Source organism: Delphinapterus leucas, chromosome 5 (genome assembly GCF_059928025.1).
Source record: "Delphinapterus leucas isolate spDelLeu-1000000601 "Yukka" chromosome 5, BTC_Dleu_Yukka2, whole genome shotgun sequence".
Lineage (NCBI taxonomy): Eukaryota > Metazoa > Chordata > Mammalia > Artiodactyla > Monodontidae > Delphinapterus > Delphinapterus leucas.
This window is the reverse complement of record NC_143133.1, coordinates 33,434,991-33,456,950: the sequence shown is the minus strand read 5'-3', so window position 1 is coordinate 33,456,950 and position 21,960 is coordinate 33,434,991. Positions and strand designations below refer to the sequence as shown.

At 40.0% G+C, this 21,960-nt stretch overlaps 1 protein-coding gene across 7 annotated transcripts in view; it reads left to right on the top strand.

The window, feature by feature from the left end:
- The window catches only part of NPNT (nephronectin), a 77,560-nt gene extending 56,817 nt beyond the window's left edge, over positions 1-20,743 (top strand). For 6 of the 7 annotated variants that reach the window (XM_022567077.2, XM_022567078.2, XM_089911607.1 and 3 more), the window contains 4 exons: positions 8,342-8,428; positions 8,914-9,012; positions 16,306-16,562; positions 17,959-19,420. In XM_022567077.2, the coding sequence (XP_022422785.1) occupies positions 8,342-8,428; positions 8,914-9,012; positions 16,306-16,562; positions 17,959-18,069 (554 nt within the window). In that variant the 3' untranslated portion in view covers positions 18,070-19,420. The other variant, XM_089911605.1, reaches the window with a different exon arrangement.
- Positions 20,744-21,960: the final 1,217 nt, after the last annotated feature.

Genomic DNA, 21,960 nt, shown 5'->3' with positions numbered 1-21,960 from the left:
GGTCAGATTCTGGTGCTGTGAATTCTGAAAGTTTTCAAGGCATTTTATGTATATTTTAATTGGATCCTATGATGGCTGGTAAAGAAAAAAATAGCTCTTTCCGGAAAGTATAAATTGAGTTCTTAGTGAACGTGACCAAAGTCAAAAATCAGATTTTTTGTTGAGTTTTATGCACATTAGTCTATAGAGTTGTAATGAAAAGTATTGTGCCATAGCCACTCTGAGATTTGGGGCATGTTACTAAATCTTCCTATGTTTCCTCATCTGTAAGTGGTGATAATAATAGTATCTACTACATTGGGCTGTTGTGAAAATTAGGTGAGAGAGTGCTTGGCATATAATAAGAACTCAATACACAATAGCTATACTACTTCTGTTGATGTTGTTGAATTCATTTATATGGTAATGATAACATTTCCTACTTAACTCATAAAAACACAGCCCTATTTTGTGTTCTGGTTTTGAGTTTATATTTTTCTGATGCTTTTTATTATGGTTCATTAAGTTTTAATGTTCACAATATTTTAAATGTTATTTTTGGCTAACCAGATCCTTTAGAAACAAATTGATTTGCAAGTATGAGCTATTAGGGGAGCAGAGAAAATGAAAATAGAAGGAAGCTGCTATTTTATAGACCCTTTACTTACGACCAAATAATTGGAACATCCTGTTTTATTTAGGGGTTTACAGTACCTAATTGAACAGTTGTGATGTTAAAACAGAGACAGCATCGCCTCAACTTCTTTACCGAGCAGATAGTAACGACAGCCTTTTCAGAGATGAATCTGTCTAGATGAGAAACATACATGATGGGTCTGATAAGTATCAGAAATAAAAGCTTCCTTTCTTCCTGTAAAGTGATTCATTTGGCCTGAGCGCATTGACACCTGTCCCCCACAAGTGTCACCTGTGTCACCTCGGGGGTGTTCGTGCCGCACTCACCCAAGCAGCTGTACTGTAGTCAAATAGTCGGCCGTGGCACCGCCTGCGTTCCGTTCCAGTACTCGGACTCAGTCCTGACAGCGCCTAACCTTCTGACTTCCTTTGGCTTAGAAGAGGGCAAGGGGATAAAAACGGTAGGGATCTTTAGAGATGACAGAGTGGGGATGAAAGACAAGGGGTCTAAGATGCCATCTCTTGCCTCGCCCCTGCATCCCCTCTCTCGTCTCCTTCCTCCTTCTCTCCCTCCACGTTCCCTGTCAAATGATCTCCTGATCTAGAAAAGTTGAGTCATCACCTTTATGGCCACACTTAGCAATTGTTCCAGGCAGTGCTTCAAGTTGTCCTGAAACTTTATTAGAAGAGAGAGAGGGGAGTCACAAATTGGGGCTCATTATTGTTAGCTGTGTGTATGTTGCACCTTTCACTAGAGCTTTAATTTTTCCCAGCTCTGCTCTTTACTCTCAGCCCAAAGGTGTCTTTTGAACTTTTTGGATTTTTCCTACACAGTGAAAGCTTTAGCACACAAGGGCTTATTTCTGTTGAGCCCAGAAGACTTTTGCTTTTTGCTAGAAATCAGTAGTAGATGGCTGGGAATTTTCTCTCTAATGTAGTTAAGGAAGTGTCAGAGTCTCTTTTCCAATCTTTTTATTTGCTTCTCTCTGGTAATTTAAAGCTGTAAGGTGTATGTTCTTCATCTGGAGAGGGAAAGAAAGGGGCAGAGGAGAAAAGGGAGGGGGCAGAGGGAGAGGAGGAGAAGAGAAAGCAGTGTGGAGGGGAGATGCAAGAGGTGGCCTCTTAAAACCCTTGTCACTCATCCCCACTCTGTCATCTCTAAATTTCGCCACCAGAAAGAGCCTTCAGGATATTAGGAAAGTTACATACATACCATTCTCTTCAGATGAACTAAATCCCTAAGCACAGAAAGAATTTAAGACCGTGTTATCTTTAATCTTTTAGTCCAACAACAAATGCCAGAGCTGGCCTGGGTAATGTCATGGGAGCCACCCTAGAACAGAAACAGAATTTGCAAACCTACCTTTAATAAATTGTGCTTACATTCTGCTATAGTACTTACTGTTTGGAAGAAGTCTGGTAGTGGGAGATGTGTGTGATAATATTTACATTTACTTCACTGTGCTTACTTTTAATGCTTTTTGGTAAAAATATGCAGTCGACTCTTTGGGAAACTTCATTCATGAACACAGGCTATATATTAATATTATATCCCTGGGGAAAATATATTTAATAGAATGTTCTGGGATGGAGTTCCTTTTAAGAAGTTTCTTGCTTATCTGTGTGGCCAGTTCTTCTCACAGGCTCCAGGGCTCCGGGTTCCCCAGCCACTAGGAACGTACTGGGCCCCTGAGCCCCAGCCAACCACGTTTTTATCCAGCTGTCTGCTGGCTTTAGTGCCTGTACGTTCCCTGTGTTTTAGTTCATGCGGAAGATTATAAAACATACGTCTTGGTGGATGAAACGTTAACTAATGGGAGAAAAATGTTTAGGAAATCTTCTAAAGAGTATATGAACATTCTTTTTTTTAATGTTAATTTTGGTCATAACTGCCCTCTGACAGCCACTCCCTCCTCCCTCCTGTTCATTCTCTGTGCACCAGCCAGAATGATGTACCTGATCTTGGCGCTCCTCTGTTAGAATCTTTGAGACTTCCAGTTTCCGCCAGAATAAAGTCCACGATATTTACAGAGCTTTAAAAGGCCCCGCAACGTCTGCCTGCATCTCCAGCTTCATTTGCTTCCCTCCTTCCCTCCCCCTTCCTCTCCCCCTGTGAGCTCTACACCTAGAATGATGTTTGAGTTCACACCCATTCTCTCTCTAGGGCGCTAGCTCAGTGACTCATCCTTGAGGTCGCAGCGTAAGCAGCACCTCTCAGAGATTTTCATGCGTCTTCCTCCTGGGCTAGCTTAGACAGCCCCCCTTCTCCCCCACCACCAAAGCTCACATAGCATCCTCTAGTTCTCCTCTAAAGCATTCGTTACATGGGAGATTGTTAGATGTCTGTCTTCACCTCTAGAATGTAGATCCCATGAAGGAAAGAGTATCCTCATTGCTTCACAAAAGTGAGCCCAGTGCCTCGTACTCAGCGGATGGTCAGTTTCTTGATTGAGAGCATTAATAAGTGGATGGAATAGAGCGAGGGAGGATGGACAGACAGATGGTAGAGGAATTGTGTTGTTAGCATTTCTCTTATCCTTTTCTAATCTCTAAAATTATACCATTCTGATTCTAAGGATTAATGGTCCAACTACAGAAAATATCAGATATGTGTTTGTCTTTATAAATATAAATATATGTGTGTGTGTGTGTTAGCATCTCTCCCGGTTATAATTCTATTTTTAGATAAGGCTAGTCATGTATTTTAATTAGCATTTTCTGCATTGAATCAAAGAATATGTTTGAATTTCACAAATACATCTCAATTTCATAGCCTCACATTTAATAACAGGTATCAAGACTATTCAGAGTTCTCTTTGAGGGGCTTCCCTGGTGGCGCAGTGGTTGAGAGTCCACCTGACGATGCAGCGGACAAGGGTTTGTGCCCTGGTCCGGGAGGATCCCACATGCCGCAGAGCGTCTGGGCCCGGGAGCCATGGCCGCTGGGCCTGCGCGTCCGGAGCCTGTGCTCCGCAACGGGAGAGGCCACAGCAGTGCGTGGCCCGCGTACCACAAAAAACAAAAAAAAAACAAAGTTCTCTTTGAGCAATCAAAATTCAAATAACAGACATATAGCTGCTTATGGGGTAGGAGACTGTGTATATACTCTGACAGAACTCTCTTTTCTTTCAATGTTTTAGGTACTTTTTCTTTCATAATAGAAATCCTTTTTATAAACAATCTTAAAAAATACAGAACTACAAAAGACAAACCAATAAATGATAAAATATTACTTTTATTTCCAGTACTCAGACTACTTCTATTAGCATATTGGTGTATTTCTTTATTATTATTATTGATGTATATGGACATGTAACATTACATCGGTTTAGGTGTACAATATGATTCCGTATTTGCATATGTTACAAAATGATCACCACAATAAGTCTAGTTAACGCTTGTCACCAAACATAGTTATAATTTTTTTTTTCTTGTGATTGGAAACTTTTAAGATGTGCTCTCTTAGTAACTTTCAAATATGCAACACAGTGTTATTAACTACAGTCACCATGCATACATTATACGTCCTCATTTTTTACTTATAACTGGAAGTTTGTACCCTTTGACCCCTTTCACCCATTTCATTCACCTCCTACCTCCTGCCTCTGGCGGCCACCAATCTGTTGTTCTATGAGCTTTTTTTTTTTTTTTTAGATGCCACATATAAGTGAGATCATACAGTATTTGTCTTTTTCTGTCTGCCATAATAGTACCCTTAGCATAATACCCTCAGGATCCATCCATGTTGTTACAAATGGCAGGATTTCATTCTTTTTTATGGCTGAGGAACATTTAATTGTGTGTATGTATATACCACCACTTCTTTTCCCATTCATCTATTGATGGGAACTTAGGTTGTTTCCATGTCTTGGCTGTTGTAAACAATGCAGTGAACACGGGGGTGCATATATCTTTTCAAATTAGTGTGTTCACTTTCTTCAGATATATACCCAAGAGTGGAATTGCTGTATTACGCAGTAGTTCTATTTTTAATTTTTTGAGGACTCTCCATAACGTTTTCAAATTCCTATTCCCACCAACAGTGCATGACAGTTCCCTTTCCTCCGCATGCAAATAGCCATCTGTTATTTCCTGGGCAGTCAATTTCCTGAATTGTTCAAGGGTTGGAGTACTAACCCTCTGCACAGTTGAAAATCTGCATCTAACTTTACATTTGGCCCACCCCATCCAAGGTTCCATATCATGTGGTGGATTCAACCAGCTGTGGACGGTGTGGTGGATCTGTTGCACATGTTCAGTGAAAAATACTCATATGCATAAGCGTGGACCCGTACAGTTCAAACTCGTGTTGTTCCGGGGCCCACTGTCTTTTTGATAGTAGCCATCCTAATAGATGTGAGGTGACATCTCATCATGGTTTTGGTGTGCATTTCCCTGGTGATTAGTGATGATGAGTGCCTTTTCATGCACTTTTAGTATATCTTCTTTGGAAAAATCTCTCTTCAGATCTTCCCATTTCTTTAATCAGATTGTTTTTTTTCCTATGGAGTTGTATGAGTTCTTTATATATTTTGGATATCAACTCCTTATCAGATAAATGATCTGCAAATATTTCTCCCATTCATTTTTGTCGATCATTTCCTTTCCTGCGCAGAAGGTTTTTTGTGATGTAGTCCCACTTATTCATTTTGCTTTCGGCGTCAGACCTAAAAAAATCATCTCCAAGGCCAGCATTAAGGAGCTTAACGCCTATGGTTTTTATTCTACGAGTTTTATGATTTCAAGTCTTACGTTCAAGTCTTTAGCCCATTCTGTCCTTTTTTGTGCGTAGTGTAAGAAAATGATCCAGTTTCATTCTTTTGCATGTGGCTGTCCAGTTTTCCCAACATTATTTATTGAGGAGACTGTCCTTTCCCCATTGTATATTCTTGGTTCCTTTGTCATATGTTAATTGACCATATAAGTGTGAAGTGTGGGAGTGTATTTATCACTGTTTTTTCTAGTCTGTTTTTTTTGTTTGTTCACCTGTTTCTCTTGTACATAGTGGAAATTATTTCGCTTAATATTTTTATATAAACTGTAAAACATACCAGGGAGTGAGTAGTGAACCTTCTCTTGGCACGTCAGTGGGATGCTTACCAATCCATACTGGTATGCGTAAGGAAGGAGGATTCGTTCAGTACTTTGGCAGAGCTACAGACTGGAGCACACAAAATTGTAAGAACTAATAGCTGCTGAGCATTTCAGGTCTAAATTCCTTGGCATGTTTCCCAGTGAATTGCAATGAAGGTGTGTGCATGATCGTCCACTGCTAAATTAAAAGGTTCTTGGAAACCAAGTGCCTAAAATACTAATAACCATCTGGCACTTTGCGAGTTGTTAGATAACTAATTTTCTGGGTGACTGTTTTCCAAACATGTGGTCTCATTCGTTCCTTTTAACCTCCTCCCATCCCACTTTCTTCGTTTCTGAACATCCTCCAGACACTGTGAACTCCTTTCTCTAATGTTCCCGAGCACTGCCTTTGTACTTACTGCCTGAAATACTCCGTCTTCCCCCACTCCAGCACTTTGCTTTTTGCTTGGAAGGTTCCATGTTCTTTCACTCTCAGACTGAATGGTGCTTGCTCAGAGAGGATGTCCTTGATCTTTTATAAAACAGGTCCCTGTGCCAGGAAACCTTTTTAGGATCCTCTCCCTCTGCACCAAGACTCCATTTACCATTTGACCATCCTTCACTTGGAGAAAAGGGTGCTGACAAACCATCATAATGCCCCTAAAATATGGTACTGTAAGATTTGAACTATTACAATCCAGAGATGATTTCTATAAGTTACAACAAGAGAAGGGAACAAAAATGTTGTTCTATAGAGTTATGTGTGTGTGTTTTAACTTTCTCTGTCATGAGAAATGAAGCATGTATGCCTACAACTCTGTAATATTTCTAATAAATAGGAGGCGGTCTCCCTCTCAGAGCTCCAAATGAGGAAAGGAAAGCTGGAATTGAATGTCATTGCTGTCAGTCATCTGAGTGTAAAAGAGGGCGGCCGTTTGCCTCTCCCAGGGCACCTGTGATCAGTCTGTGTCCCCAGATCTTGTCCGTTGACCCGCTTCTCTTCTTTCATCTTTCTCAGGCTGTGTGTAGAGGGGTATATGTGAGTGGGGGAAGTGGAAGAGGAAGGGGCTTCACTGTTTGGACTTTTGCAACAAAAATGAAAAACTTCAAAAGCAGTAAGCTCAAAAAATCAGTGCAAATATTATGGGTTTGTTTACTTGATTTAAAAAGTTACTGCTAAAAATAATTGGAACATTAATGAAAAAGAACCCTTTTGACTGATGTGTGTTTTTTGGTGTTCTACATCTTTTACTCCCTGCCTTATAAAAATAGAGCTAATTAATTTAAGTTCTGGCAAAGAAAAGGGAGGATTCCCTGATCTTTGGCCAAGAATTCCCCTCCACTACCACCAACATTCTCACACACTCCCCACTCCCAACCAAGCTATTCTCCCTGACATCATCTGGTGTTTTTCCGTCCTAGTTTTCATCAGAATTTAGAGTTGTGGTGTTCTTTTATCTACATGTTTAATGTTTGCCTCTCCCATTAGAATGCAAGCTCCACAGGGGCCAGGTCCTTGTTGGTCTTGTTCACCCTTTTACCTTGTCTCCTCGGGACCTACCCCAGTGCTCGGCATGTGGGTGGCGATCAGATGTACATTGAATGAATGAGCAAATAATGATTTATACGAATCCATTTTTTAAAGTGTATTTTTCAGCTCTGTCCCACTTGTTTCATTTGAGGAAAAGGGTTGACAAAGTACGTGGGTTTCTGACAAGACCTTCCCATTCATTCAATAAACACTTGTTGAGTGCCTGTCACTAGGTCAAGCCCTGGGAATGCCACATGAGTAAGACATGATCGATGCCCTCCAGGACCTCAGAGACCAGCAGAGGCAGAGACACACATGTGTGTAAATAACTGCGGTTCTTTAGGAAAGAGTGTAATAGAGGCGTGTAAGCATGAGCCATCAAAGTACAAGGGGGAAGATTTGAACTCGCCCAGAATGTGAAAGTTTTCACCCAGTCAGTGATATTTACACTGACCCTTGAACAGAGAGGGGAACTTTGGCTGGTTAATTACCAGGGAGAAGAGCGTCCCAAGCTGGGGATGGGGTCAGAGACGTGAACATGAATGGCATATTTGGGCAGTACTGTGTGTTTTGGGGGTGGATTGTGAATGCTGTGCAATTTGGAGTTTGGATTTGATCTTAAAGGAGCCAAGGAACCTGCTTAAGCCCAGAAGACATAGCATACGTAGGGTTCACTGGAGAGGAGTCCATGTTTTGGTTAGAAAGTCAAACCATTCGCTGCAATTACGGGCATTTTGTTTTCCATTAAAACAGCCTTAATTTAGAGTTCATAATGTATCTTTCATAGACAAGTTTTAGAATTTCATAGAGATATTTTGCTCGCCATTGGTAGCTGTTTTAAAATGTATTTTCCAGATAAAGATGTTTTCATGTATTTTATGTTGAATTTTAGAAACTTTTGAAACCCATTTTTAAAAATGGTACCCAGATAAATGTTACCGTATAAGATCTCTGCAGAACAAACTTCATGAATCTTCATGTGAACTGTGATTAAATATTTTGGATTCTTCCAGATGAACGAAATACCTAGATCTTTTCCCCCTGCCCCATCGGTAAAGGTAATGCTTCTTTGTCAATGCCTCATCGAAACAAAACAAAATGCCTCTCTCTCTCTCGTAGTTCCGCGGCAGCCTTCAAATGACTTGTTTGAAATATTTGAAATTGAAAGAGGAGTCAGTGCAGGTGATGAAGCAAAGGACGATCCAGGTAGATCCCTATATTCTTAGGACCGTTATGATGACATTTTATTTTTCCCTCCATTTCATTAAAATAACTTTTAAATTGTAGATTGTTCGGTTACATCTGGGAAAATTATACTTTTCTCTTAACCACTTGGTTTCCTCTCTAGTTAAATCAGTTGAGCAAAAACTGAATCATCATTATCTTTTTAAAAAAAATATAGAAAAGCAGCATTTAAGCTGAGGAGGAAATCATCTTTTATAAGTGATGTAAGAAGGTCATAATTTGGCAACAATTGTGTGTTCTATTTTTACAGCTGAACACTGATGCACAATTGTGCTGAGAAAGGATTCATGTGATTTCCTTTTGATCTCATGAAGAGACATTCTGGTGGGATAATTAAGTGCAGACAGGAGAGAACACTTGTACAGATACCCCTAGTTCACAGATTCATTTTTGTCATTAGCTGTTGGGTTTGTGGTCTACTCATGTTTCTGGTTATTTCCTTGCAGGTGTTCTGATACACAGTTGTAATTTTGACCATGGGCTTTGTGGATGGATCCGAGAAAAAGACAGTGACTTGCACTGGGAACCAGTGAGGGATCCAGCAGGTAAAACCATTCATCTAACCCTAGTACACATTTCGGTTGGATCCTATCTGAGGAACCCAGTTGTGCTAATCAAGGATACTATAATGCAGCTCTGTGTTTACTTAATAGAGAGGATAAAGAAAGCTTGTCCAGCATTCATCTTCTATTTTTTTAGGTGATCTGAATTTGTTAGCTGTCAATTAGAATTTTAAGTAGACAAGCAGTTTATTAAAAGGCCAGCTAATTTCTCTCAAAAAAAGCTTTGTATATATAAAACATGTAGACTCATTCTAAAATATAATATCCAAGTTACGTATAGTGCCCCATTCCCAAGCATAAAAATAATATTGTGGTACAGCAGCCATCATAGTAGCCTGTGGTTGTTTCCTTGATTATGTCTTTCTTTTTTAAGATGTAGCAGAAGGAGACAGTGGAAATTCCTGCAAAGTTGTGAATATCTCTCACAGTCTAATTTTCAGTCTAATTTGGATGCTGGAGAAATTAGTTATAAATTACCACCACTTATTCCACAAGAGAATGTTATAAGAAAGGGAGATTTAAATATAGTCCCTTGGAAAACTAAGACTTTTAAATTGCACACTTCCTATGAATCTATAAAGTTTCAGAACTTACAATATGTTTTGTCATCTTATTTCAGGAAGCAAAGCTACATATTACTGTTGGCTTTTTACCCTCCCTGTAGTAGTTAAATCTTATATGGGTGAGTCCAACTTAATGGAAGGGTGAGGAGTTTGGTTTCTTTTTTTCCTTTTTATACTCCTGATTCTAGACTTAGAAATGAAAGATACGAGACATGAAGAAAAAGTATGTTACTTGTTTTTAAAAGCCTAGTTCCTAAATACCATCCCAAGTGTACAGATAGAGCACAAAACATGTAAAAGTTAACTTGAGGATATGCTCTGTTAAAACCAGCTCTTCTCAACGGTCAGTGTGCACACAGGTCAGCTGGAGGCCTTGTTAAAATGTAGATTTTGATGCATTTCTCACACGCTCCTTGGGGATAATTTTAGGGCTCATCCTTAATGCACATGTTGAGTAGCAAGTTATTAAAGAATTTGTGCAAAAATATATTCATTAGATCCCCTAAGGTTGAAATGTTAGAGATAATTAAAAAATGAAAATTTGAGGCAAGCTTTTAAAAAATGAGTATCCAACAAACTCAAAGGAGTTTTAAGATTACTTTTAACTATAAAATAATTTTTAACGCCCCCCCCAACACACGCACACACACCAGTACACTCCCTCTCATTCTCACTTTCATGTTCTCCCTCTCACTTATTTAAGGTTAACTCTGAGCCAGACCACATTATTATTAATATCATAGATAACTGTGAATAAGAGAGAAACCAACATTTATTTAATACCAGCTACAGTCCTGACTCATTCATCATCTCAGTTTTATCTAATCCTCTTATCTACCCTGGGAAGCAGGTAATATTGTTTTTGTTTCACAGAGGGCCAGAGGTTACATCAGTTTCCTAAGGCCACAGAGCTAAAGAATGGACTTCCCATCCAGGCCTCTCTGTACTGCCTGTGCAGCCATCTCAGCAGTTCAGTGCCCACAACATCAGAAGCGTAATTCTGGGGTTTTCACTACCCAGTCTGGCCTCTGTGTCCTGGTTGTGTGCATGATCCGATTAGCAGATCTCAGGCCTGTAGATTTGAGTGACCTCTGACCTGGAGTAGTGTGCTACAGAAGGAAGGATCTTTAGCAACCATGTGTGATAGAATGGTGAATAATGTTCATGGTCGTAATGAATAACTCTTTCAAGTAAGGTATACACTGGGGAGAATAATTCATGCTAAAGTCAGAAGAATTCATTGCACTTCTCTGTAGACAGTCTATGTAAAATGTTTGAGCTTTAGAACTTAAATACTATCTTTTAGAACCAATTTAGTACTTTTCAACAGTTTCTATTATTCGTCACATATGTAAATGTTAAATTTGTTGTGACCCCAAATCCACTTGCCCTCCAATAGAAAAATGAGAAGAGAATTGACAGAGTGGTAGACAAAAAAAAAGGTTTGAAATGGTTCTTTGGCTGTGATAATACAGAACAAGTTGAAAGGAAGTGGTGGCTGCTTGTGATTGGATAGCTCCTGGTGATTGGCTCCGGCCCTTCAAGGATGCTCTTCTGGGGTTGCTCCAGGTTTTTACCAACAACTTGGATGAACTGGATATTGAAGGTATACTAACCAATCTGTGGCTAACGTAAAGCCAGAGGAGAAAGCGACTGTGTGCGCTGACACAAACAGCATGCAAAGATTAGATCAATGGGTCCCACTTAAGAGGGTGAAATCTACTGGGGATGAATACACGGTGTAGCTCATGGTCGAGAAACCACCTACACAGCTGTAGGAGGGGGAAGATGTGACTTAGCAGAAAGCGTGAAAGACTTTTAGACTTTTTGTGGGTAATAAATCAATATGAGTGAACCCTGTATCATTGCTGCCCAAAAGCTGGGTCAGCTCCATAGAAATACGTATTTTTTCCAGCACAGAAAATACACTTTGGTAGGTTCTTACCAGTCTGAGAAGTATAGAGGTAATTGTAGGTCACTCAAAAGAGAATGACCTGGATGGAGAGGTGTCTCAGAGCCTGTAGAAAAACAGGTGAGAAACCCAGAATGTTTAGCCTGGAGAAGAAATAATGGAGCGGGGCAGCTTTTCAAATACAAGACCGACAACATCTATCTCAGTCTCAGAGCCTGTAGAAAAACAGGTGAGAAACCCAGAATGTTTAGCCTGGAGAAGAAATAATGGAGCGGGGCAGCTTTTCAAATACAAGACCGACAACATCTGTCTCAGTTGTTCTGTGATCACAAGGGGATAAGAAGTCGGATCAGTAGGTGAAAACTGCAGGGGGATCGATTTTTGCTCACTCTCAGAACTTTACCATAGTCAGAGCTGTCTAAAGAGAAATCAGGCAGCCACGGAAGCAGGGAGCTCTCTGTTGGTGGAGATGTTTGACTGGGTGACATATGACAAGATGTTGTTTTGAGAATTAGACAAAGGGTGGATTAGAAAGCCTCTTATACCGGCTCTGGGAGCCTCTGACTCAGAATGGAATGTCCCAGGTATCAGTGAGCAGCGTTCTAGCCTGGAGAATGGATGGGAAGACCAAAGATGGCAGAGATTTAGTTAGAAGAGGTAGGAGGACATAGCTTATGTCAGGGCGGAATCGTAGGCGGGCTTTTTAGAATATGTCGGGGAGTTCTAACCATATACAGATTCTGACATATCCAGATGGAGAATGCTAATGAAGCTTACTTTCCGTGCCTATTATTTTTCTTCTAGGCAGTTCAGGTGGGGTTATGTATGTATCTCATGCTAAGGCCAGAGAAGACTATAAGCAATTTAATCAATTATTTTTGTGTATCATTTTAACTACCAAACTAACAGTTTGCATGTTTCTATGTAGATTATACCATTAGTAAAGGAACATATGTTTGGATTTCCACATATGATTTTTATGTTGTGCATTTCTTATCCAAGATCCAGATTTGCAAATATTCTTATATGCTAATATCTCTAAAAAACCTTCCCTTAAACAAACTTATAACTTTGAGAAACAGCTGCAAAATAAGTGCATTTGCTAGTCACCTTCCTGGTGCTCATTAGGTTTTGTTATCACATTCAGTCTTAAACTTACTTGCGAGATAGTGAAATTAATCCATCCTCTAGGGAATGGAAAATTGTGCTCCTGACAGATGTGATAATGTGCTACAGACTTATAGCTGTGGCCCTGAACACACGCCCTTCTCCTGTAGTGTCAAGGCTAAACTTGAGGCCCTTTTCCTGGAACCCTAATCTCAACCGACTCAGCACTCTGTCGGCTACTGGTAGCTACAAGGAATTCGTTTAAATATAAAATATGCCAGCGTGTACGTACAACTATGTCTATTGCAGCATTAAGAAACATTATTTTGAAATACATGACAATGGAAAAATAAATCAACAGTGAAAATAAAAGCTCCCTCCCAACCGTGGGCCCCAGTCATCCTCCCCAGATGCAACCAGTTTCTTGGTTACCTTTCCAGAGAGCTATTTTTCCTCACAACAGCCCTCTCTTCTGTACCTTGCTTCTTCCACTTAACAATATTATCTTAAGAGTTAACCTGAGTGTGGACCTGCTATATAACACAGGGAGCTCAGCTCGGTGCTCTGTGACGACCTAATGGGTGGGATGGGGCTGTGGGAGGGAGGTCCAAGAGGGAGGGGATATAGGTATACATAGAGCTGAATCACTACACTGTACAGCAGAAACTAACACAACATCGTAAAGCAATTTTACTCCAAAGGAAAAAAAAACAACAACATGAGTGGACTTTGAAGCCAGAATGCCTGGGCTGAAACCCACCATCACCACTTACGAGCTTTGATCTTGAGCAGGTTATTTAAATGGGGTCATCAGTAGTGTCCAGTAAACGTATGTAAAGCATTTAAAGCAGTCCCTGTCCTAGAGTCACCATTAAAATAGTATTAGCCATTGTTGTCAAAGATGGTTCTGTATCAGTGCATACATAACACCTTCATTCTTAAATGAATGGCGGTTACTCCATCACTTCTTAAACGTATTTAATCAGACATCCATTGAGGGACGTTTCAGTTGTTTCCAGCCTTTTGGTAGTTCAGACAATGCTGCAGTTAGTAACCCTGTCCAGATATCATTTCATATATGTTTGAAATTAAAATTTTATCACCTATATATCTGGCAACTGTTACAGGATCTATTATTTACCAAAAAACAGCTTTAGATATTGTGATGCTTTAAACTGAATCCATGAAAATATGTAATGTAATTTTTTTATTTAAACCAGTATTTTGGAATCAGAAGTGAAATTTTTATTTAATAGGTAATTTGGAGTGCTAGATCAATTTTTCCCTTAGCTACTGTTCCAACTTTGTAATACTTCCATTTGTTAAAAAGGGAAAGAATTCTTCATGGTAAAAAGAAAAACAATCCTAGTGGCCACAGAGTAGCCCTCTAGGGGAAGAGCAATTGTAACCTCATTTATAGAGTTTTAAAAATCTATATAAAGTGATTATTTGACTCTTTTATTAGGATGTCTTGGTTTTTGTTAGGTTGTCTTGCTGCAGGCAGCGTCTGGCATAGTGATATTAGTATACATTCCACAGGGATTTAAGATAATCCTTGTTTTCTTAAAACTTGCAGGTTAACTGTAATAACCTTATATCTTAGTCTTAACCAAAATACCTGTGATGATTCAAAAAGCTGACTAACGGGGAGACGTTCTAAATCCATCTAAATATTTTGGCTCAAAATATTGTTTGGATTAATTTGGGGAAGACGGGGGTGGAAGGAGTACAAAAAACTGTGTTTGTTTTTGGTGAGTCAAGTACCTGACTCAGGATCTATTTCTCTGTTGTTTTTTGCTGTATTCTTGGAATGTCATTTATTCAACAAATGGCATTAAACTCCTACCATACGCTAGGAGTGTAATGGGGTTTGGAGAGAGGTTGGCTCTGACATCAAAGAGTTCACAGTCTCTTTGACTGTAAGAGACCCTCTTTGACTGCGGGAGAGAAACGTGTAAACCAGTGATTCCTGTGCTGAATAGGGGTTCAGGCAGTTCTGAACTCAAACTGTTACTCTGCTGCCTACTGGCTGGGTGACACCTTGGGTGACTTCACCTCTCAAAGCCTTAGGCTTGTTTTGCAGGTGCAGAAGCTAATAAGTGTTCACTCCACGGGCTTGTTAGCAAGGTTAAATGAGATGCTCCCCGGAGAGCCCTCGTACAGAACCTGGCCCTCGCAGGTACACACAACTCACTTATTTGGGCCTTTAAAGGCTCAGAGGAGACTTGATAGAGGAGAAGTCACTTGAAGAATAGGACATCCCAAACCTTGTCATGTCTTGTACAGATTAAGCATAAGGAATGCTTTTCAATGAAAGATAAGTGGGGTTTCTACCAAAACAGTTACAGGTGTTCAGCATTCCAACCACATTTTTCCTATGGATAAGTCAGTGTTGAGACAACAGTGTGTTTTTCAGGTGGCTGCAATAAAACAGCCTGAGGGGAATGTCACTTGTACTCGGACTGAGTTTCAAACTACTACTTGAAACTTTCCATCTCTTGAGAAGCACCGTCCCCCACGTCACTGCTGCTCAAACTTTTTTTCCCCCTTAACTGCAGTTCCTCTAACAATAGAGGGAAGCAAACTCTGGAGCCCTAGGGATCCAAGGACATCATCAAAGCGACCTTTCCAAAGGGAAAGATTTTACTAACATTTTGTGTTCATGTATGTGTAATGGAAAATTTCTATATCAATTATATTGTTATGGATTTGTATTTATATAAAAAATCTTTTTAACTGCTTACCTCCAAATACTATTGATGCTCCAGGAAGATGTGGCAGGTTTCCAGAACACTTCTGCATCTTCTTGAGGTCAGGTATGAGAAGCACAGCAAACTCATTTTTAAAGGATCCTTCTCCCTTTAGAGCATTGGTCCCCAACCTTTTTGGCACCAGGAACCGGTTTCTTGGAAGACAGTTTTTCCACGGACTGGGGAAGGAGGGATGGTTTGGGGATGATTCAAGCGCATTACATTTATTGTGTCCTTTATTTCTATTATTATTACTTTGTAATATATAATGAAATAATTATACAACTCACCAGGAGGCAGAGCTCAGGCGGTAATGCAAGCGATGGGGAGTGGCTGTAAACACAGATGAAGCTTCGCTCTTTCGCCCACCGCTCGCCTCCTCCTGTGCGGCCCGCTTCCTAACAGGCCACGGACCGGTACTGGTCTGTGGCCCGGGGTTTGGGGACCCGTGCTTTAGAGATTATCTTTCTTTTAAAAGAGGGGAGAGGAGAGAATAAACAGATCTACTGCCCCTTTAAATCACCATCTGCTTTACTGCCAGGAGACAGAAAATCCACCTAGAAAATTCTCCCTGGTAACTTCACCACCATACCAGCCAGCCAGCATGACAGTATAATTCTAGGTGCAAGAAGATCAAGAGGAGTGTATGTCTGATCATATTTAACTGGAAATATTTATAGCGTTAGGATGACTAATTATTGTCTGTCCCTGGCATAATCTGGACTCCTCAGGAGCGAAGTGTTTTCTGTAAATACAAAACCATAGAATTTAAGACAGCCATGGACCTAAATCCTGTTTTTCTCCTTCGAAAACCTGGAATTCTTTACTGATGACCGGCACCGTCTGAAGTTCACTAAAACAAGAGGAGCGAAATGCCCGTCCCCGCCGTCGCACCAGCAGGGACCTGGGCGCGCGCATACACGGCCCCGCTTTTCCCCTGCAGGTGGACAGTATCTGACAGTCTCGGCAGCCAAAGGCCCGGCAGGAAAGGCCGCTCGCCTGCTGCTCCCACTCGGCCACCTCCTGCACTCAGGGGACTTGTGCCTGTCGTTCAGGCACAAGGTGACGGGGCTGCACTCCGGCACGCTCCAGGTGTTTGTGAGAAAACACGGTGCCCACGGAGCAGCCCTGTGGGGAAGAAATGGTGGCCACAGCTGGAGGCAAACGCGCATCACCCTGCGAGGGGCTGACGTCAAGAGCGTAAGTAGACCCGCCGGGGAGGTAGAACCGGAGAGGGTTTCCTTTCAGAGGAGAGCTCTGGGATCTGCGGTGGACGCCTCCGTCTCTTCCTGAATTTAGGCGGAAGGCTTGTGCCTTGGCTGGGCGTGGTGACCCCATGCGTTGCCTCTTTCTATACCCCCTCTGCCCCTTCGTACACATTCTTCATGGCAACCTCTGACCACTGTCACTCTCCCCACCCTGGTGAATAGCCCCTATTTTTAATGAAAAAAAATTGTAGGAGTTGAAAAAGTGAAAAAAAAAAAAGTTAACAGAAACTTCAAAGGGTGGCGGCGGGGTACCTGCTTTTCCTTTTCCTTAAACTCCTTGTACTTCAAACTTTGACCAACATGAGTTACCCTAAACTGTTTTTTTTGGGGGGGGTGGGGGAATGTTTCTTTAAAGTCTTTGTTTTCCCTTTGCCTCAGAGATCATAGTTAAGCAGCCTTGGATGGAAACTAGAACAATACGCTTGGAAAGTATTATCCTATGAAGGACAGGTGGTGGGAAAAGCTTTGATTGAATATATAAAATTTATCCTAAGTAATCAAGTCATAGGTAGCAATAAAATGATCTATAACACCCCACTGAAATAGTGAATGTATTTGGAAAAAGTGTCTTCTTTATGTTGATCCTAATAAAACAGTTATTAGGAAATTCTGCCTCTATACCTATAGGTATAGTGTCTAGAAACTTTTTAAAAGAAAGAATAGACTCCATGAAGATAGCTTGTATCAGAGTCTTGGATTTTGTTTTACTCTGTTTCTCTTTCTTAAAATTTTTCTTAATATTTACATTGTTTGGAAATATAAAAATAAGTTGTTTCACATCCTAACATAGGTTTCTGTTAGATAAAATACAGGAAAGATTTTGGTCTTTACGTAAGTGAAACAACACTGTGATTGTATTAGGGTGTTTGATTCTATTCCATTTTAGGCAACAAAACTATATTAAATTAACCCAGAGGAGGAACTAGAAAACATCTAAGATAGGCTGCACGATTATGATCTTTCAAATCTTTGGCTCATAATTTCTACACCTTTATATTCCATCACACTCTTTACTTCTGACCTTGGTAATCTTTGACAAAAGTGTCCACTTCATAATCATTCCTAAATGTAAGTAGTCCATTGTTTAGAATGACTTTTTTAAAGAGTAACTGATTCTGAGCAATGGGGTCTGGTTAACGATTTACTGACAACTTAAGTTCCTACCAGAAGGCAAGCCTCATTGACACTGGCAACTCTGTTCTAGTCTTTCCTTCTGTTAAGTAAGTTTACTATATAGTTTTGGGGAAAGTTTGTCTTTATTTTGCTAAACGAGCAGGCATTGGAAAGGGGCAGAGGAGGCTTGACCGGTGTGTACATTCTCTCCCTAGGTCATCTTCAAAGGTGAAAAAAGGCGTGGTCACACTGGGGAGATTGGATTGGATGATGTGAGCTTGAAAAAAGGCCACTGCTCTGAAGAACGCGAGCAACTCCAGAACTAGCAATGAACCCCCGTGTTGCCCCTCTTCTTTTTCCAACCTTCACCTCCTGTCCTTTCCTCCCTCGTATCAGGCCTAGGAGAAGAGTGGGTCAGGAGAAAGTCTGGTTGGTGACCCACATCTTGCTGGCCTGCTTTTGTGCAATCCCAGTGAACAGTGACACCTTCCTTGAAATACAGGGGGGCATCTGTAGATGTGTCCAAAGCCATCTTTGGGTGTTACCTTTCATCCTATGTCTCTTAAGAAGGCCTTCAGTGTGTGTGACCTATACCATCCTTCATCCTGGTTACAAGGTGTTCCTTGTAGCAAATTAGAGGAGAAGTTTTCAAAAGAAATCTGTGCAAATGACCATTCTGTTATCTGTTCAGTGTTGTACCATGAGTAGTATTGACTTCCCCTAAGATGCGTTGTACAATGTGCTTGTGAAATTGGTTTCTCCTCTCCACTTGGTAGTTCTGGTCTGACCTGAACTCTGACTTTTACTGCCACTCACTTTATAAAAGAAGGGTATGTAGCATATCAAGATGCATTTATTCTTGTTATCTGTATTTTTCTTTTAAAGACAATTATGTAGAGTGGGCACGCAATCCCTCGTTAGTAGTACTGTGTTTTGTGTAAATGTGTTATTGGTATTAAGTAGTCATGTGTTCCTAATATTTACAGACTCTAGTTGCAAGGGAAAGGCCGCTTATGATCTCTTGAGTTAAAAAAATACATGGTGGAATGGCATCCAGTTCCATGACCTTATATTGGCAGCAAGAGAAAATTGGAAGAGGTGTCTGTGGTTGTAGGGAGATGAATTTTTTAACGGCCTTGAGTTTGATCACTACAAAGTAATAGACAGGAAACTGTAGTTAACATGTAAAACCCTCACTGTTTCAGGTTACACTTTAAAACCAACAGCCTTTACCATAACAATGTGGTTCTTTCTGGTAATATGTAAGAAGCTTTTGGAAGTTCTGGTTGTTTCAGAGAAAAGCTTCTGTTTGTGGAAGCTGGGTGTGGGGAAACATGGGGGAAGCTCCGTTGAAATAGATTTTCATACTGACTTTTCAATGAGTATAAATTTAGGCAGGTCTAGATCACAACTTATGTGCTGTTGTGTCAGGAAGGGTTGGGAAGCGAGTCTCATGCTTTGAGGCATCGGACGTGCTGGAATGGGATTCTCACACACACACACTAAATCAACAGGACAAGATTGGAATTCTAAGATCTATGAACCCCTAACTATATTTCCTCCCTGCAAAGTTTACCTTTAGATTTAAACAAAATACATAACTTTTAAAAGACAACTTATTCCTGAGGCTTTTCTTTAGTTCCAATTAAGTAATCAAACTATTTTCTGCTGTTTTTGCCAGGAATCACAAAGATGATTAAAGGGTTGGAAAAAAAGATCTATGATGAAAAGTTAAAGGAACTGGGATTATTCAGCGTGGAGAAGAGAAGACTGAGGGGCAAACAACTGCTGGTTTTCAAGTATATGAAGGGCTGGTACAGAGAGGATGGTGACCAGCTGTTCTCCATATGCACTGAGAATAGAACAAGAGGAAACAGGCTTAGACTGGAGTGTGAGGGAGCATTTCCTGGCAGGGACGTTTATTAAGTTAGAATCCTTTGTCTAAAAGAAAAAGTGTGAATTTTTTTTTGAGGCTTTTTAAAAATTTGATAACTCTTTTTTTCTATTTAAGATGGTTAAAGACATTCTTACCTCAAGGTAGAGTAACATTACAGAATCTCCCCAAAGATGTTTTCATCCTATTACTATGTAATGAAAGTCTCCAGAACTAAGTAACTTGGACCAGGGCTAAGGTCTAATTTAGGTACTTCCCTCTTGACCGCCTAATAGCGAGGAATCAAAAGGGGAAAAGCTACCAAATGCTGAGGTCATGAAAATGTCTCTCCCTTTATGGCAAACCCAGCAGCATTTAAAAAAACAAAAACAAAAAAATTAAAAATCTGTTTGTTCCAAAAGAGTATGATGGGCAGATATTTTAGTATCTCAGTAATGTCCTAATGTGGTGGTATATATTTCTTTTCTTGGTAAAGGTATAACCCTTTCACTTGCTTAATGGATGATATTTCAGGTTTTTAAAGAGACCATAACAAAGGACACAGTTTAGAGAGATTTTTATCTGGTGCATTCTCTCTGCAGCCTGTGTGACAGCTTAATTTGGCTACTGAAAAAGAGAGTGCCACTGCCAGGACCTTTCCTTCTCCTAATGGTAGAAGTTTCTCTTATCAATGGGAATCTCCCAAGTCCCACAAAATGGTATTGTTTTGGGAACAGTAGGTACAATAGACAACAATAGGTCTTTCATCATTTAACTTGGTGGACGCAAGGCCAGAGGGGGATATAAATCAGTAAGCCTTTGAGTAGGGGCCAGAAAATATGGCTTTAGATCCATTTTTTAATGATTCATTTCCTTTTTGGTCATATAACTGCACAACTGGTGATGAAAGGGGAAAATAATAGAAAGTTTCACTTTTAGGTGCCAATAATGCATTGCACTACACTGATGGAAGAAGTTATCCAAAGTACTGTATAACATCTTGTTTATTATTTAATGTTTTCTAAAGTGAAAAATGTTAGTGGTTTTCCAAACAGCCAAATAAAAATAATTCTTTATAAATAAAAACAATAATACCAGTTGTCTCTTGTTTTTTTTTAAACTGGAAGAATTATCGAGGTGATTTGATTTTTCACAAAAGCCATCTATAGTATTGCTTTAGTTATGTTTTCTCAAATCTCATTTAGTTGTAAACATTTGCCTCAGATCCTTTTATATAAAGGCAGGATAAGTAAAGATATAAATACATATGAATTATAAATGAAGTCTTTTACTAGTGTTGATTTTGTTAATTTATGACATTTTACTCATATTCCAATAACCTTTCCTGATGGAGAAAAATAATTATAAGGAAACAAAATTAATGAAATCATTCAAGATCAAAAATTAGTCCTCCCACAGAATTATAATAAATAGAGAATATGCTTAATGGCGTCTTTCTTTCCAATACTCAGAGAACCCTTAGTGGCAAGGAAACTCAAGTTTTGGATAAATACATACTTTAAGCAAAAGGTAAAGAAAAATTGCAGCTTCCTTATCTCAGAGTTGTTTCCTTATCTCAGAGGTCCTTCCTAATCATCCATGGGAGATCTGAGAAACCTGAGGTTTTCCAAATATGTTAAGAAGTTAAACCTCTTCTGAAACTGAGGTGGGAGGAAGCAGATAAAATATGAGATCCCAGAGTCCAGTTCATCTATTTACTTGACAGATCTTACAGCACTTACTGTGTGCCTGGCTCTGGGCTACAACAGTAAGCAGACTCCCCTTTGTGGAGCTTCAATCTAGAGAGGAAGATGGACATGTATCAAAGTTATATAGATAAATGCAAAATTGCTATTCTGAAAACTGGCATACTTTGAAGGCTCTGAAAGTGTGGTGGGTTCCAGGACGTTTGGCCCATTGTCTTTCAAACTCTAATGTGCATGTTTATGGGAATCACCTGGAGATCTTGTTAAAATGCAGCTTATGATTCAGTGGATCTGTAGTGGGACTTGAGATTCTGCATTTCTAACCAGCTCCTGGGTGATGCCCATGCTGCTGGTGTTGGGGCCAAATTTGGATTACAGGTCCTTAGTGATAATACACTGAGGAGCCTGGGGCCTTCATCTCTGTTAACATTCATTGCTGGAAGGCATAAAGGTCCCTGGTTGCAAGATCTACATTCACAAATATTCACTAAGTTCCAGTGAATTTTTTCCTTCAAAAAATGTTTGGGCTTAGACAAATAGAGAATATCAATAAGTAGACAAATATTATTTTAAAAGAACAGAAACTACGGTTATAATAGTACAATCACTAAAATGAAAAACTGACCAAGGTATTCAAC